The sequence below is a fragment of the Vitis riparia genome, chromosome 18, assembly GCF_004353265.1.
Source record: "Vitis riparia cultivar Riparia Gloire de Montpellier isolate 1030 chromosome 18, EGFV_Vit.rip_1.0, whole genome shotgun sequence".
NCBI classification, from domain to species: domain Eukaryota; kingdom Viridiplantae; phylum Streptophyta; class Magnoliopsida; order Vitales; family Vitaceae; genus Vitis; species Vitis riparia.
In genome coordinates, this window is record NC_048448.1 from 29,396,419 (window position 1) to 29,415,837 (window position 19,419).

Here is a 19,419-nt window from a genome sequence, read left to right on the forward strand (position 1 = left end):
AATTATCTCGATTTCATGTGGAAATTTATATAGAATATTTGAAAAAAACTTACCATCTTTGAGATCTAATATTACATTGATATGCAATACTTTAGTGTATTCTATTAAATAAGTTAGATTTCTAACTTTTATCTCAAATCATGACATAAGTAAGCAACTATTATTGTATGGATCCAAAATCCCGCTAATTGATCTAAAACATATGTATAGTAAATATATATATATATATAAAATATTAGCAAAAAAGGTTTTAAATTTTATAAAAACATTTAAAATCAAAATAAATAGAAACAATGGGAGGCATGTGTCCCCATTGTGCAAAAAAAAAGTTGGTAGCCAATTGGGAAAAAAAAAATCATATGGCAAAATGATCTCATTTGCCTATACTGTTTTTTTTTTTTTTTTTTTTTTTTTCATTTTTCTATATCTTTATCCAATAATGAAAATTTGACTACACATTAATAACTTAAATTTGAAGTTAGGTGTTGTATAGATTCTATTGCTTAGCATTTTTCATATATTAAATTTGAAGATTGAATAAAGGTAGATACAATATAAAGGAATAAGACATTAGACCTAAGAAATGGAACTTAGACCAAGATGCAAAGAAAATGAGAGTTATTGTTGGGGTCCATATAGGTCACTCCTAATGAGTATAAGCTTAGTCATTGCGATATGAAGAATAGAATTTCATTTTGGAAAGAATCCTTGTATGCCAAGTGATAAGGGAGAGATTTTAGGGAAACTGATCAATGGGGGAGGGAGGACTGTTAAGAGTGGTTTTAACACTAGGGATTATAGGTAGCACTAGGGATGACAATGCGGATATTAGAAAGAAACTTGTCAATCAAAATGGAAGAATCGAATTTTTCTAGAAGATTCTTTAAAGGAAAAAAATTGTTGAAATAAGAAAAAAAAATTGCTAGAAGAAATGGAAGAATTTTTCAAGGTTCTTTGGAGAAATTGTAAAAATAAGAGGAAGAAAAAATTAATTTGACCTTGGGAAATATTGAACATTAAGTACATGTTTCCATTTATTTTCTATTTTTTATTTTAAAATAGAAAGTTTTATATAAAATATAGAAATTTGATAGCTTATATACTTGAAAATATTTTAAAAAAAATTGAATGAATCTTCAAATTTTTAAACTTTTGAAAAATTTAAAAAACACATGGTAGATTTTTAAAGTTCTTATATTTTGTTTTTAAAAAATCCATTTTTTAAAAAATAAAAATAGAAAGTGTCCAAAGGCCACCTAAATATTTAATCCTAAATTTTATTATTTTTAAATTTAATTAATTTGTATATTTATAATATAATTTAAGTATAAGTAAATTCTACCACATTACTATAAATTGAAGGCACTCCATACATTTTCCTAAACGAGGCTTGAGAAAATATTGATTTTTATTAAAAATGACGTAACACTTTTATTTTTAAAAAAAGACCTTTCTATAGAAATGGATAAATATTAAGAAAAATATAAGAAAAATGAAAAATAATTAATATTTTCCTTCTAAAAATAAAAATAAATAAAAGCTCGAGCATAAGACTAACCCATAATTAAAAACAAATAAAAAGAGCCTTAATAGGGTGAAAAAGTATTAAGTAGCTCCACGGGTTGTATCACGCACATGCTAATAATTAAATCATATACACATGAAAAAACTTATAGTGTGTTTGATAGTATTTTTCTTTGAAGTGTTTTTAATAAAAATATTTTCTTTTTCAGAAGTGATTTTTCAATACTACAAGTAATTTTTTATATTTTTAAAAGTATTTTTTAAATTTTGGCAAACATTTAAATTTTTTTAAAAATACTTTTTATGTTAAAAGTACTTCCTAAAATTACTATCAAATGAACTCTTATATAAGTTCGCAAAATTTCTCAAAGACTATTCTAATAGTAGAAATTATTATAAAATTCATATATAATGAATTAGAAGAAAGAAATGAAAATGAAAGGAAAAAAAAAATTGATAGTGTTATTTTAGAAAAAAAAAAAAGAAAAGAAAATAGAAACTCAATTATTTAAAATGAAATTTATTTATATAAATTTGAAAAATATTTAGAAGTTTATGGCTAAAATATTACTTTGAAAAAAACTAAAAAGTAGAATTTACAAATTTAAAAATATTTTAAAGTTAGATATATTTTAATATTATTTTTTAATATATATCTCAAAAGATCAACAACAAGAAGACTCCATGTGAACTTTGTTGGGATACTCTCCCTGCAAAGTTCTAAGTTTATAATTTGGAAAAATACTATTCATTTTTTAAAAGGTTATATTACCTTACACTACTTATAATTCAATTAACAAATAAAAATGGGCATGCTCATCTCAAGTAAAAAAATTCCCTCTTATCTTCGAGGTTAATAACAGTAAATACTTACACTAATCAATCTAGCCTTTCTTTATCAAAACCCTTTTATCTTCTTATTTATTACCAATAAAAACCGAATAAAATTTTTACCTATAGTTAAAGATAAAATAAAAATAAAATGTTAAAAATAAGAATTAACTAAAAAAAATATAAGCTAAATATATTAAAATAAAATATTAGAGCTTGTTTGGTCATATGATTTAAAAATAGGTTTTTGTTCTTAAAAACAAAAAACTATTTTTAAAATTTTCATAATATTATTCAACCATTGTTCTTGAGAAATAGTTTTTAAAAATAAAGTAAAATAAAAAACAATTTTTAGAGAACAAGAATAATTAGAAGTTGTTTATACTAGTTTTAAAAAATAAAAGGAAAACATTGTAAACTTTTAAAAACCATAAAATAAAATAAAATAAAATAAAATATGAAATAAGTTTCTTTCTCTTCCCATGATATAATACCAATACAAAAAAAATCTTAAAATATTATCTTCCTATAAATCTATGGACCTTGCATTTTCGCACGATGCATTCCCACTCAATGGCGAACTTGCTTTTAATTTATTTGGTGAAAATTTGATTTTTTGAAAAATACTTGGAGTTGTCATTCATTTTTGTTTTATTTTTTAAAAGAAAAACAAATAAGAAAGAAAACCCTTAGTGTGACTCTTTATTTGAAAAAGACGATCTGTGAAAAAGCAAACCTAGGTTCGGGGGTAAGGTTACTTATTGAGAAGGTACGATAAAGACCATAACACCCCTCTAAGCCCCTAAAAACGGGTCCCTACTAAATAAGGTGAAGCAAATATGACAATTAACTGGGAAATCAATGGATACCAAAATGATTATAGATCGAAAGCAAATCATGATAACGAATAAATAAACAAAGTGAGAGTGAGAACGTACTTTGGCAGCAGGTAATAAAATGCTATCATGGAAATAAGGTTTGCTCAAGTATAAAATTATCACATGCATATGAAAGAATAAGACAAAAATCAAACAATATTCATTAACCATAACAATTGACAATCAGAAGAGAAAACTCATATGTAGGGTCCTTGCCAAAGCCTAATTGATTTTTGCATGAATTAATCCCACAAATTCTATTGTTTTGGAATTATGAAAATCATATTCATACTTATTTAAAATAAAAAGAAACAAAAGATTATTTGAAAATCAAAGAAAATTTGTGAAAGTGCTTACCTGAAGGGAAAGATAGCAAGTCTATTAAAAATGATATTTTTATTTTACCCAAAATCCTAATAAAGGATGAAAAGTTGTAGAATTTAAAAAAACTAAATTGAAAACTGGAGTGGAATTAAAACTATTTGAAAGAAAACTAGATTTTTGAAATTTATTTGAAAATTGAAGTCTCAAAAATTAAATTTAAAATTTGAAATTTTGAAAAATTATTTGAAATGGGAGTTTTGAAAATTAAATTTGAAAAATTATTTGAGAATGGAATTTTTAAAAATTAAATTTGAGAATTGGAATTTTGAAAAATTATTTGAAAATTGAAGTTTTAAAAATTAAATTTGGAAATTGGAATTTTGAAGAATTATTTGAAAATGGAAGTTTTAAAAATTAAATTTGAGAATTGACATTTTGAAAAATTATTTGAAAATGGAAGTTTTAAAAATTAAATTTGGAAATTGAAATTGTGGAATTTTGGAAAATTATTTGAAGATTAAAGTTTTGAAAGTTAAATTTGAAAATTGGAATTTTGAAAAATTATTAGAGAATGAAATTTTTAAAAAATTAAATTTGAAAATTGAAATTTTTAAAAATTATTTGAAAATGAATGTTTTGAAAATTAAATTTGAAAATTGGAATTTCGGAAAAGTATTTGAAAATTAGAATTTTGAAAAATTATTTGAAAATGAAAGTTTTTAAAATTGGAATTTTGAAGAATTATTTGAGAATGGAATTTTTAAAATTAAATTTGAAAATTAGAATTTTGAAAAATTATTTGAAAATGGAAGTTTTAAAAATCAACTTTGAAAATTGGAATTTTAAATTATTCGAGAATGAAAGTTTTGAAAATTGAAATTTTGAAGAATTATTTGAGAAGGAGATTTTAAAAAAAAATTAAAATTGGAATTTTGGAAAATTATTGGGGAATTGAATTTTTATAAAAATTAAATTTTTAACATTAAAAGATGAAGAATTAAAAAGACCAAACACTTGGCCTTTTGGGGTAATACACTAGGGGTTGCCATGCATGGTGTCATCATCAGAACAATGCTCATCCTATATGGTGTCAGCGAAGTCATTAAGGTCTTTGGGAAACGCATCTTTGTTCAAGGTTATCATAGTGCTGGAGTCTTTACAAGTGGGGTCTAGTAGCAGCTTCATTATGGTCATCAAATTCAAAGAATATATAAGACATATAACTTCTAGTACATTCCTTTCCTTCTCCATCAATTTCACCCACGTCTCCAAATCATATACTTGATTATTTACAGGTTAAAGATATGTTGAGTAGCCTAGTGCAGTAGCCTCGAAATTGATTTTTTTGAAGGTTATGGCTTGCGGGCATTGGGAGCTATTTTCAGCCAGAAAATGGAGGCAAGTTGCAACCTCCTTGTTGCATGAGGACTGTCACCGCGATCCAACTCTGTTTCTAGAACACTATTGGTTTTGATTTGATCAAAATGCGCTTCTTTCTGACAAGTTTTCCTTTCATCTCCATAATCTCTTTCAATGCTCGCTTAGATGATCAAGCACTTCATTTGAGATTTTGAAATGCAAGAACATCAAATCATAAGCACGATAACTATACATCTTTCACTTTTCCAATCTTAAGGCATGCTCTATGTCTTTCGGGCAAAACTCTGGGGTGCTCCTAGATGGTAGTTGCTGAGCTTCATGGGAATATCCACAGTCATTCTCCACACATTGTACAATCTTCGAATTCAGGATGGCATTAGGCACTTGTTGGGTGGAACAGGTGGGATCAAATTGGGTAGAGTCGGCAAACTAAGGTTGCCATGAGGTATGGAGGTTGGAAAGTTTGGTGGATGATTGGTTTGAGAGTTGGGTTTGATAGTTATGAAAGATGGTGGTGAGTATGGTATATGAGATGAGCTAAATAGGTGAGTGTGGTGTGGTGATCAGGTTATGACAGGATGATGGGGGTTGATAACTTTGAAGAGAGTTTGAATGACCATGCATGGCCTAGCAAAGATGGGAAGGATGATGGGTATAATGGATATGAAACGAGTGCAGTAAGGTTGGAAAGATGAGGGTAGCCATGCGCATAGGAATTCATGCACATGGAAAGGAAGGAAGAAAAGTTCATGGGGATCGAGTGGAGGAAGAAGAGTGATGTTGAGTAAAAAATGTAATAACATGTATTAGCCTCTCATAGCCAGCAAGGAAGGAATAGCAGTCAAGTTGGGTTTATTGGGTGTAATGTCTCTCTTCCCTGCATTTTTGTATTCAACTTTGGACGATGATGGCTTGCTCAAGGCTCTCATGGTACTTGCGAATGCCCGACCCCAGCTTTTGCTTCGGCCATGAAACAGAGGTCCCGGTGTTGCTGCTGTTGTGGTGCCGTTCATGTCGTCTTCAACCGTGGATGACATCCAGTATGACGATGAGGATGAGGAAGAGGAGGATGGAGTCATGATGAACCCACCAAAGAAGCCATTGCATTTTACCCTCTCCTTGAACAAAAAAATCTCAATATTGCTGAAACCAAGAGACACACAAAGTGGTGTTTATACCATAACATGATTTTAATACTTGAAGAGAAAAGAGTTGCCCTAAAGTAGCTTTTGAAGGGTGAGGAGGTCATCAGACTAAGCACGGTAATCACAACATCTTGAAAATTTTTCCCAAAAAATACTTCAGTTGTCTCCTTTATCTTAGCCAAAACCAACCACACTAATTTCTTCATCACACATAGGGCAGGTGTCACTTATTTCCATCCACTTCAAAAATGCACACATGATGAGAACGAAACAGAGTCGAGCTAAGTCCAAACAATACCCAATAGAGCAGTGACTATCAACAACAAAAAGCATGAAAACAAACCATAAACCTACAAAGCCACCATGCATCCTCTGTTATTCGTAACCAAATCTCAAGGCGCACCTCTGATTCTGCTCCTCTTCTATTTTGCTCCTTCTCTGTTGCTCTCTGGTTTCTTTCTATCCAAACCTTTTTTTCTTGCCCTTTGTCTCTTTGTTAAACTCAAAGCCCATAATCTCACTCTGCCCAACTCACTTTAACCCCTCAGAAAAAATGCCTGTCCTCCATTGCAATCCAGAAACAAAAAAAAACAAAAGGAGGGAGGGAAACAGAGACAAAGCGAGAATAAATATAACTAAAAAAAATCCATTAGTCATAGCTTCATCTCATGGGCGATTGATGAGCTAGAAAAATTGAGTGGGACGAACAAAATGGATTTTAAATGTGAACTGAAAACACAGTTGCAAACATCATATAAAGAAACCAATATAGAGTCAAACTAACCCCAACAAAACCAAATAAGAAGAAATGAACACACTATAGCACAATCAAAGCAACTTAAAGATCAGTCGGAACAAGCATCTGACCCTCAATGCCCACTCCTAATCAACAGGATAATGCTAAAAAATCAACAAAAAATGGAACAAAATAGTGGAAAGAACCAGAAACAAGAAAATTGCAGTGACCATACCTGGTAAGTTTCGCCTCAAGCGTAATGCGTCCAACTCCCTTTCCTCTATTCTACTTCCTTTCTCTTCTCTCTCAAAAATGGTTTTTTTTTTCTTTTTTTTTCAAACAAAAACCTACTCTCCTCTTTTCCAATCTTTGCTCCCGAAATCTTCTCCTCTAGAATTAACCGGCCCAAAACTCCTCCAAATAAAAAATGCCCAGCTTTTTCTGGGTGGCCAACAAATATCCTTTCGTCCAAGAGGGGTCTACAAAATTATACATACTTTATTTAATTTCTTTTTATTTATCTAATTTTTTTCATTAAGAAGATACATTTCAAATCAAACTGTACTTGATACATAAAATTTATTAATTTTTAAAAATAATTTGAAATCTAAAGCCGATTTAATTAATACTAAAAAGTGATGAAACTTGATAACATTAGTAAGTCATAAACCAAAATTTATTTTAAATGTTTGGTTTAGATTCTTCTATATATATAAGCATATTTTTTTCGATTTTTTTATTAGGCAAAAAAGCTCTAAATTAAAAAAAACTTAATATGTTGAATCATTAACAAGTCTATTAATTTTTAAAAATAATTTAAAATTCAAATAGTGAACCAATTAATACAAAAAAATTATGGACAAAAATTGGTCTAAAAATACTTTATTTTTTCAGTTTTATATAGAATCATTATTTTCTGATTTTTTTTTTTTACTGGGAAAATAAACTCAAAATTAAACACGACTTAATGCATTGGATTCATTAACGAGTTTAATAATTTTTAAAAATCAAATAGTGAACCAATTAATATAAAAAATTTATGGAAAATAATTAATCTAGAATGATTTTATTATTTCTTTTTTTTTTTTTTTTTTACATAAAATCCTTATTTTTTTCATTAATATTAGAAATTTATAAATAAAAATTAGTTCATAATGACTCTATTATTTTTTTTCTACACATAATAATATTTTTGTAAATTTTTTCACTATAAAAATGAACTTCAAATCAAGTGACATATTGTATTGAATTTATTAATAAGTTTAATTTTTTTTTTTAAATAGCTTGGAGCTCTAGCCATTAAAAAATAATAATAAATCAAAATTGATATATTATGAGTCATAACTTTTCTATTATCTTATACACACAAATATATTTTTTGAATTTAGGTAAATAAATTATAAATTAAGTAATATATAATTAATAATTTAAATTATTTAATGATTTTTTAATTTTTAAGAATAATTTTGAATTGAAAAATCGATCTAATTAATTGTAGATTAAATTAAAATATTTTAGAATATTATGTTTGTAATTCAATACTAAATGTATATGTGAAATGGAAAACTTGACTCATTTACATATTAAAATTTATTATTTTAAATTATTATTGTTATTATTATTCATTTTTAACTAATTTTTTTTTACGAAAATGTTAATATCCTTATGTTTCTAACATATACTTAAATAATATTTTTTTTATAAAAAATATAATTTATGATTTTTATTATAATTATTCATGTTTTACTAAAACTATTTATTTTTTAATTTATTTGTAATTATAAAATTATTTTCATTTTTAGTAAGACTTGAATTAAATTTAATTTATATTATATAAATTGAATTTGCAATGTTTTTACAAATCCAAAACATTTTTTTTTTTAAAATAACTTATCCAAACAAGTTTGTTGTTTTTTATTTTTAAAAACAACTTGCCAAATACATTTATTTATTTTTTTAAACACTAGAAAACGTTTTTTGTTTTTAACTTAAAAAACAAGTTCTAAAAAATATGGTCAAACAAACCCCAATATTTTTACATATTCTCGAATTAGGGAAGCTTAATTAGGATGTTGAGAGCATTAAAGAATATTATCATTTCTTGAGTTATGAAAATCACAATAGGTGGTTAATAATTCATTTCTTCCGATATTTTAAACATTTGTTTTCCTAACAAGTATAAAACCTCATAGAGAAATTACAATGAAGACAAATGATGAGTTATTCAAATCAATCTTAATATAAACATACAAATTTAGTAAAAAGAAAAAAAATCATTTGCAAGTATAAAAAATAAAAGCCTCATAAAGAAATTAGTATGGAAGCCAAATGAAGATGTATACCTAGCTAAAATATTTTTAAAAAATATCTTGTAAGTTATTGAAATTTAATATAAACATGCAAATTTTATAAAATTAAGAATATAACAATATTTTCTTGAGTTGTAAGATATAGGTAAGAAGAATATCTTTTAAGAATATTTTAATAAAATCTTCATATTGCTAACAATATTTTTAAAAATGCTGTCAGTTTCAACCTTATTGGTAGTCAAATAGTTTGAACCAGTGATCTTTAAAGTAAAATTACCAACCCTATTAATATATTAGTTATCCCCCCTTTGAAAATTTAAGACAAAGCAATACCTTAACCAATGGATCCCATAAATCTGTCAAAGTAAAGATTCATTAATCTCACTCAAAATCATCCAACAAAAAATGAGACAATAAACTTGATAGTTTTTTCTCTATGCTTAAAATTGTCACTTGGTACACATTAAAACAATGATATACCTAGGAAAGGTATGATATATTAGGAGAAAAAAAAATAATTACAATTAAATCTATATCTATAACAATGTGCTCTCAATCATGTAAATATTATTCGTTTTGAGTTGAAAGGATCTTCACAACTTTAAAATGCATCTAAAAAGTTAAGAGAAGTCTATATAACAATTACCCTTCATATAGACATAACGTTTCTCGTTGTGTTCCATGAGATTGCGGGTCAAACAGATAAAAACCCCTTACGGGCCCAAACAAACAAAGAGACTTACATTGGGGTTAAGGATTAGTTATAATACCATTTATACAACTTATTCTCAATCGTATGGATATTGTTTGCTTTAGGTTCAAGAGGTTCTCAGAACTTTAAAATGAGTTTACAAAGTTAAGAGGACAGTACATATATAGTGCCATGAATTTTTTTCCCTATTTGCTATGAAATGTCATAATTTTTCTCATCATATGCATCAAGGAAGAAAATATGTCTCCCCAATTAATCATAAAAAAACCATGCATCCACATCTCCTATTTTTTTTCACCAAAATTATAAAGGCAGAAAGAGAGTCACACATCAAAAAGTTATTAACTCATATCAAGCAAGAAACAATACAGTCAGCAGGAATATACTATGGAAGAGAACTGTAACATGGTTTATTCAATCAAATATCAAATGAAAAAAAAAAATCATATTGTTACAACCAAAATATCCAAGCGTATATGAGTATGGAATATATCAAAATCAAATATACATCAGCTAAAAGTAATGTAAGGAGAGTCCTAGTTTAGTTGAAAAATAAGTTAATGGAAATGATCGATCTGAAACTAGAACTAGGCTAAGATGTCACCTATGCCTTCAAACATGACAGACGACCATCCATCTACACAAGCTTCGAATCCTTCATGGCCACACCTATGGAAATCTCCTCTCTTATATCACCTATACACATGATGATCTGTTTGATAGGGTTAGCAACTAGAATAATAGGAGTAGGTGCTAACTTAGCATGAGTTAGAGCTTGATAGAGCTAGAGCAGCTTGATAACTTTTGAAGAAATATGCAGAAGAAGAGAATGAACTGAACTATTTTTCATTAAGATGAGAATCAAGATTACAAACGTATTTATATATAGCTACATGAGGTGGTTTTGATTTGTTACACATTTACAATTTGTTACACAGTTGCTCAATTACAATTGTGAGAGAGGTGGTTAGGAGGTTTGTTTAGGGTGTGTTTGGTTATCATCTCCTCTCAAGCTCAGAGGTGGGTTGGTGACTGTGAGCTTGCTACGGAGACTACAAAATTGGGAAATATGTAAGTGTTTGGTTAGTATATCAGCAAGTTAGTCACTTGAAGGCACATAGCAGATATGAAGCTCTTGGCGTAGAACTTTATCTCAGATGAAATGCAGGTCCAATTCTATGTGTTTAGATCAAGAGTGGAACACTGGATTAGTAGTGAGATGAGCTGCACTCTGGTTATCACACCATAAGATGGGTGGAGAGGTGGGCAAGCAAAGTTCTTAAAGAAGTGATTGAATCCACACCAACTCAGCCATGGGGGAGACTAACCCTCTATATTCAGATTCGGCACTGCTCTTGGAGACCAAGCGTTGTTTGGAGGAGGACCAGGATATAAGATTTGAGCTGAGAAAGACACAGTAGCCGTTGGTGCTTCGACGATCATCGGGACAAGATGCCTAGTTAGCATCACTATATCCCTGAAGTTCCATAGAAATTGCAGGTTGAAACTGAAGACCAAGATTAAGTGTTCCTTTTAAATATCGAAGAATTCGTTTGACAGCAAGCTAGTGGACATTGGAGGGCTTAGACATGAACTGACATGCTTTGTTTACGACAAAGGCAATATCAGGCCTTGTTAAAGTGACATATTGTAGAGTCCCCACTATTCGACGATATTCAGAGGGGTGAGGCACACCATTCGACTGAGAGAGTGTGTGTCCAAGGCTACCTGGTGTGGGTGTAGGCTTGGAGTTCTCCATGTGAGTGCGGTTGAGCAAGTCTGTAATATACTTTTGCTGATTGAGGTGCAAGATTGAGCCTTAACGGTGAGCTTGAATACCTAAGAAATAGGATAGAGGGCCAAGATATCTGAGTGCAAACTTATCATGGAGATAGGAGGTGAAGTGAGAGATCAGTTTTTGACTGCTTCTAGTGACCAAAATGTCATCGACGTATACAAGGAGAATAAGCACCTCTGAAGCAGTGTGGTAATTGAAGAGGGACATGTCAGCACATGAGGGCTGAAACCCATAATCAACTAAGGTGACCCGAAGCTTATGAAACCAAACTTTAGGGGCCTATTTTAGGCCATAAAGTGCCTTATGTAATTTGCAGACATAGTGAGGATAGCGGAGATGAACAAACCCTTGAGTTTAAGCCATAAAAACTTTTTCTTGGAGCTCTCCATTAAGGAAAGCATTTTCCACATCAAGTTGTCTAACCGGCCATTGAAAAGAGACTGCCAAGGCAAGAATGAGACAGATAGTGTAGGACTTCACAATAGGGCTGAATGTGTCAAAATAATCCACTCCCGGAGTTTGGGTGAAACCTTGAGCAACCGGCCTAGCTTTGTTTCTTTCCACTAAACCATCAGACCGATATTTCAATTTGTACCTCTGCTCTACATTATTCAGCTTCCTGCTTTCAAACGCCACAGGGTGCCCTTCCTGTACCAAGACTCCACCCAAGGCTCTATCAGAGGTATCTGTTTGGACTTCAAAGGGTAAGTCCAGGTCTGGCAACCGCAACACAGGCTCAATGGAGATGGCTTCCTTCAAGCCTTCAAAGGCCATCTGACACTGATGCTCCAGTCCCATGAGTTGTCCTTCTTCAACAGGTCAGTAAGGGGAGACACCCTATTTGAATACCCCTTAATGAACCTTCTATAGTAGTTGGCCAAGCCAAGGAAGGACCGCAACTTTGTCACTTTGGTAGGGACTGACCACTCCATAATAGCCTGCACCTTGCCCTTGTCCATCCTGATCAGTCCTGCACTGATCTTATGTCCTAGAAATGTGATCTTCTCCTGAGCAAACTCACATTTCTCTGGCTTCACATAAAACCTAGTCTCCCTCAATCTCAAGTGTTTCTCATGTTCTGTTAATGTCTTGCTATAAATAACAATGTCATCTAGATACACTACCACAAAGGCATCCAAATAATCAAACAGAACATCATTCATTAAATTGCAGAATGTAGCAGGAGCATTTGTTAAGCCAAAAGGCATTACCAAAAACTCGTATGATTCATACCGAGTTACATAAGTGGTTTTCCCTTCATCTCCTGCTGCAATTCGAACCTGCCAGTAGCCCGATCTCAAGTCCAGCTTGGTGAAATAAGAAGCTTTTGACAATCTGTCAAATAGCTCAGCAGCCAAGGGTATCGGGTACTTGTTCTTGATGGTCACCTTATTGAGGGCTGTGTAGTCCACACACATGCGGAGTGAGCCATCTTGCTTATTTTGAAACAGCACTGGTGCACCATATGGGGCCCTGGAGGGCTGGATCAGACCGACATCAAGCAACTCCTTCAATTGCTTCCGTAACTCCAGCAACTCTGCAGGAGGCATTCGGTAAGGGGCTTGAGTCGAGGCCTTTGTTCCAGGTAGCAGCTCGATTTTGTGGTCAATGGGTCGCCGAGGTGGCAACTCCTTGGGGAGTTCTGCAGGCATCACATCTCTGAACTTCTTAAGGATTCTGACCACTGAATCAGGGACTTCCATTGACTGTCCCTCCTTGATCTCGATCAAGGCTGCAACATAGGTCTCCTGGCCCTTCTTCAATCCTTTCTTCAATTGAATAGTAGAAAACATCTCAGGCTGTCCCTTACCACCATCTTTCATCCTCAAGGCCTTCACGAAGCAAGGCTGCTTATCTTCTAGCATCACCAATCCACCAAGATGTGGAATCAAGGCCACCTTGGCCCTTAAGAGGAAGTCTACACCAATGATCAAATCAAAATCATCCAAAGGCACACTAAGTAAACTACACGTACCCTTCCAGTTACCGATCTGTATAGGGACGTTCTTGGCTATCCCTTGGATCTTTTGGGCTTTACTGTTGACTGCCTTGATCCGACTGGTGTCCTCCTCCAATTTCAGTCCCAACCTGGTTGCTTCTCTGGTGGCCACGAAATTGTGAGTGGCCCCATTGTCCACTAAGGCCTTCACTGACACACCATTCACCACTGCATGGACGTGCATCAGAGATTTCTGGACTGGGGTCTCACCATTGATCACGTTCAGAAGTTGTAGTGGGTTGACTCTTGGAGCGGTCTCCGAGTCAGAGTCTCCCTTGTCGTCTGCAGTCACAGGGGCTGAGAGTTTCTCCCTTTTGGGGCAGTCTCTGGCTCGATGAGGGCCATTGCAGATAAAACATCCAGCCATCCGGGTGGTCTGCTGCATGAACTTAGTGGTCTCCTCCACTGGCTTTCCTCCTGCAGCAGGCTTCTTGCCTTGTTTCTTCCACCCGGGCTTCTTGCCCTCAGCCTTAGCCTTCTTGCCTCCATTTGACTTGGATCTCTGCGTGGTGGAGATGGCACCACCCATCTTGTAGTCCACCAGGCAGTTTGCTGCAGCCATGGCAGCAGGGAGATCACGAACTTCTTGCCTCCGTAGTTCCGTTTGAGCCCATCCTTGCAAACCCGACATGAAGTTAAAGAGTTTGTCCTCCTCTGACATGTTTTTTATGTCCAGCATCAAGGAACTGAACTCCTTGACGTATTCCCTCACGGATCCGGTGTGTTTGAGCCTTTTCAACGCTTCTTGGGCCACCCACGTAGTGTTGGTGGGAAGGAACTGATCCTTCAATTCCTTCTTGAGAGTCTCCCAAGTGGTGATCTGGGGCTTTCCCGACTCTGCATCGTCTTCCATCCTGGTTCGCCACCACAATTTGGCATCACCAGTCAGATACATACTGGTGAGGGAAACCTTCTCGCCATCAGGAACATGAGCAGCCTTAAAGAACTGCTCGATGTCCCACAAGAAGTTCTCCAGTTCCTTCGCGTTTCTGTTGCCATTGAAGCCTTTGGGCTCTGGGACTCGAACTTTGGAAGGGGCTTCAGGACCTGAGGCAGATCCCTGCAACACCGCCTTCTTAAGGATGGCGATGTCCTCTCCATAGGACTGCAGGGTCTCCTTGAAGTCATCAATCCGGGATTGCATCTCGGTTTTGAACTCAGCCAATTTCTCCTCAAAGAAATTGTCATGGGACTCCAATATACTCCTCTGAGCTTGGACTTCTCCCCTGGTGTGCTCTGCCCACGAAGCCATTGTGCCATCCTCACGTGGCCATTCTCCCATCGCCTCTTCTATTTGAGTCATCCTCTCCCGTTAGGCCTCCATTGCACTACCACCAGCCATCTCTGGTGCTTGCTCTGATACCAACTGTCACACCCTAAAAAATCACCTTAAATTTTTCTTACGAGTGCGCGGTGCTAAGAACCCTTCCTTAGCCAACCTTTCCCTTCCCAATGTTTAGAAGAACAGAGTAGAATACAGAAATCACAAAGCAACAGGAACACACGAGGTTACAGGAAAATCCTTTCCCAACTTGTATTAATCACTCTTACAAGACAAAATTGCTTCTTGAACCAGAGTACAATGCACTTACCCAAGGCATACGAGAAGGAACCCTTTTCCCAACTCTCACCTCCTGTTTCAAGGTTGCAGGAGCCTTATTTAAATGACTCATCTGCAGTTTTTCCCTTGGTGGTTATGCAACCACCCATAACCGGCCTGAACCGCTTGCACAACCACCCACTACCCAGATGATGGTCTGCTGAGAAACCACCCACTTGTGGGATCCTCCCTAAAAAGGTGTTGCGTGGCTCCCTCTTCCTTGGACACACAGACGTCCCCCTTTCGACGCGTGGCATCACTCATTCCACCCGGACGGGAATCATAGCTCATTCCACCTGGACGGGAATCCCTCATTCCACCTGGACGGGAATCCCTTATTCCACCCCGGATATCTCATACCCGGAATTCTGTCCGGCCAGCGTTCTACCTTATCCGGATGTCTCACAGCCGCCATTCTGTTTGACCGACATCCTACTTTCTCCGGATCTGAATCAAGTGGCTAAGGGGCTGACAGCTATCGCTTACCTCTCCACAAGCCCATAAAATTTAATTATTAAACTTAAATATTTATCACTCTTTCAACAAACAAGTTATTGAGTAAAAATATAAAAACATCTACCAAAAAAAAAAATAGTTTAACTATATTTTTAGATTGTTTAGAATGATAGAAAGTCTGTAAACTAGTCATATATATAGTTTTAGAATGATTAATTTTTATTTTAATGATCTTTACATTAAAAAAAATGATTTGAAGGTCTGATTGATATTTTATTGAATGAGTTTAGCGCTTTCTAAACAATTGGAAATAAATAGGTTTTATATTCAATTCAAATCGTTAACTTCCCCATGTAGGATTAATATGTAAATACTTTTCAAATTCTCAAACTAACAATGAAGAGATATTTATTACCAAATAATATCTGTTATTTTCCAATAAATGTAATTATAATTATTTTCTTAACATATAGGCTAGTTGAAAAACCCACGTTTAATCTAGGATAGAAGAAGCCTGGGGTTGGAATTTGAAAATTCTTCCCCAAAGATTCAACAGAATTTTGTTCCTTATTGAGAAAAGCCGCAAAGATATTTCATCCCACATCGAGAAAAATAAAAATTTTAGTAAACTATTTCTCTTATTTATTACAAGACATTAGCATCCCTTAACCTTACTCATTTTTCATGACTGCTTGACTACAATGTCTACAAATATCCAATTGTGACTGTTGGATGATTGTGGAGTTTATGACAAGGCGACTATCAAGAGTACAACAAAATAGGTTAGCACTTCTTTACCTTCAATTCAATTGCTTTTTTTCTTGTTTAGTGACATGAATTTAATTGCTTGAATTTACTCAATACATAATACCTAATTCTTCCCTATTCTATCCAAAGTCGTCATTTTACTAAATCATTGTCATGGTTATATATAATATGATTATTTGGAAAATTATGACATTACTAAATCCATTTTGAAGCTTCATTGCCAAAATCAATTATTATTTGAATTTTCAAGGGCTTAATATGAACTAAAGACTTGCTAATGGTTTTATTGGAAGAAATTATATAATTAATTTCTTTGATTTATTCAACAAAACTTTTATATTTCGAGCACTAAATTAAGGTATCAACTACTACAATGGTTTGTATCAAGATTTAGGCCAAAATTTGTCATGTCCTCTATTATTTTGTGAAACCATAGGCTGTCATCTTATTCTTGATCTTGGAAGGCCAAAAGCTTTTGATTAATGCCCACTCTAAGGACAAAGGGGTTGCTAGTAGAAGGTGACCCATATCTACAGGAAGGCTTGTAATCCACATAACTCTGGTTTAATTGTACCATTGGTATTGAAGTCCATATAAGTCTAGTTTTCACATTTGTTCCCATAGATTAAGAAAATCTTAATGCATAGAACGCTCTATCTCAAATTTTCTAGTAATATAGTAACTTTGTAATATTTTATACTCTTAAAGAGCTAACTTCAGAAATGTTATTGAAAAACTTTGTACTAGTGTAATATATGACTAAATTGGCAAAAAAGTGAAGAAGTTATGTCCTATGTCAGGGTTTAGATTTAATCATCGAATTTTATTATAGCCCGACTAAGGATCCCTCAATTTTTAGTTTCTATTTAGTTTAGGGAATAAGGGATCCCTAGGATTAGTTTATATTTTATTTAATTTATATTTCCATTTAGTTTCTATTTGGTTTAAGGGATAAAGGATTCTTAGAATTAGTTTCTATTTTATTTAGTTTCTATTTCTATTTAATAGCCTATATAAACTAGGGAGAGTATAATGGGATAGACATAAAAAAACAATCTCAATAAGAAAAATTTGTTCTCCCAATTTTGCATCTTCTCCTTGGATTATAAGAGATTTAAATTGAAGTAAATAAAATATAATATTGGTTCTTATTTTCTCACTTTTTGATGGATTGTGCATATATCATGAGACCAATAATTCTCTAGAGATTGAGGGGAAATAAGCATTTGAAATGATTATTTAAACTTTCAAAATGAAATATATGAGTGAATTTGGAAGGAGATATTTTACCTATGCTAAATCATTGACTTGATCACCATTGTTTTCAATCATTCACATATTTTCTCTTCTTCATTTGATTTGTTTCTTGAATTTAGAAATTATTCATGGTAGAAAATATGAGGGCTTTTTGGAAAAATTTTGTGTGAATATATATACCCTTTTTCTAGGGTTTTGCTATTGTGTGGATAAAAGGGACAACTATCAAAAAACATACAATTTTGACATATGGTGCCCCTTAATACTCATTCATTCAGTTAATATGGCTCTAGATTATACTTTATACTTAAATGTTGAATAAGTCATACTATTAAATTAATTTATACTTAATATTTTAGAAAATTTATCCATATATCTAGAGAGTTAAATTAGGTGCAAAAAAATTTTAAAAACTCAATCTTTCATTGAAATCAAGCATCGTTTCTATTTAATTTTGATATTGATTTCATTCTCAGACAATGAAAACTACAACTAGACTACCTTCAAATTCATATATGTCCAAAATATATTATGACTTACTTATACCATGAATAGAATAGAACAAAATTCAAAATAATAAATACATAGAAAATAAGAGTAATCTTAAGGACTATCAAAATGTTTTTTCTTTTCCTTCCTAATTAAACTCTCTTATTTCTATTTTTACATCTTTAAATTCAAACTCCATTTGATTAAAGAATTATTTTAGAACATTTATCTTCTTCTTGATATATGTTTTAATTATTATTAATTTAGTTTGGGTGAACTTTAAGAAAATATAACAGCATATTTTTAGAACTTTTCCATGATTTTTACTGATATACATAATCAAGTAATAGACAATAGCACTAAAGCTTATTTATGTAAGAAATTCATAATTGTACATGTTGCAAGATTTATAGGGATGCCTAATGTTTACTTTTTATTTTATTTTATGTGTCATTTTTATTAAATTAGTGAAGGATATTGGGCACCTATGTTAAAATAACACATGTTTTTATATAGTTCCTCCATCCAAGACAAGCACAAAACCCTAAAAAAAGGATATATATAGTTGCATAAAGTGGTCCCAAAAGGCCTTAAATTCTTCTACCATGCATGAATAGTCTCTGATGATACAAAGTGATGAAGATGAATAGAAAGAAGAGTGGAGACGTGAATGATTAAAAACATTGGTGATACATTCAATGATATAGCATAACTAAAGAACTCCTTCCAAAATAAACTATTATTTTCATTTTATTATTAGATAAACTTTTATATGAATGTTTCCTCCAGATTATTAGTGAATCACATAGTTCAATCTAAGAAATTATACCATTTTCATGAAATCATTCCATAAAATCAATCATCAACTTCTACAAATTTAAAAACCATAGCTCCATTGATCTCACCAACAATCCATTAGTTATAAGGTTTATACAATTTTGCCTAGTTTAGAAGCCACTACTCAATGAGACTTATATCGACTATCACCTACATGTCTTCTTGAGATCGGTGATGTATCATGTCCTTGTACTCTATAGTGAATTGCTTTAGAATAGTATTAAAGCTTGACAACTCGAACTCATAACCTCTACCTTTGGTTTGTCATTTGGTTTGTCTTACTAATAATGCCTTAAAAGAATGTAACAATAAAATTTGTTTTTGTGACATTAAAACAAATTTATCAATGATTAGATAGCTCCCAAACTGAAAATGG

The 19,419-nt window shown here is 32.4% G+C and overlaps 1 protein-coding gene across 1 annotated transcript; it reads right to left on the reverse strand.

Annotated features, from left to right (window-relative positions):
• Nucleotides 1–5,743: 5,743 nt before the first annotated feature.
• LOC117905666 lies at nucleotides 5,744–14,918 on the reverse strand. The gene is made up of 6 exons (XM_034818550.1): nucleotides 12,417–14,918; nucleotides 12,061–12,285; nucleotides 11,776–11,916; nucleotides 11,429–11,634; nucleotides 11,203–11,316; nucleotides 5,744–6,080 (listed from the first exon to the last, which is right to left on the reverse strand). The coding sequence occupies exons 1-6, from the start codon at nucleotides 14,916–14,918 to the stop codon at nucleotides 5,744–5,746; spliced, it is 3,525 nt and encodes a 1,174-aa protein (XP_034674441.1).
• Nucleotides 14,919–19,419: the final 4,501 nt, after the last annotated feature.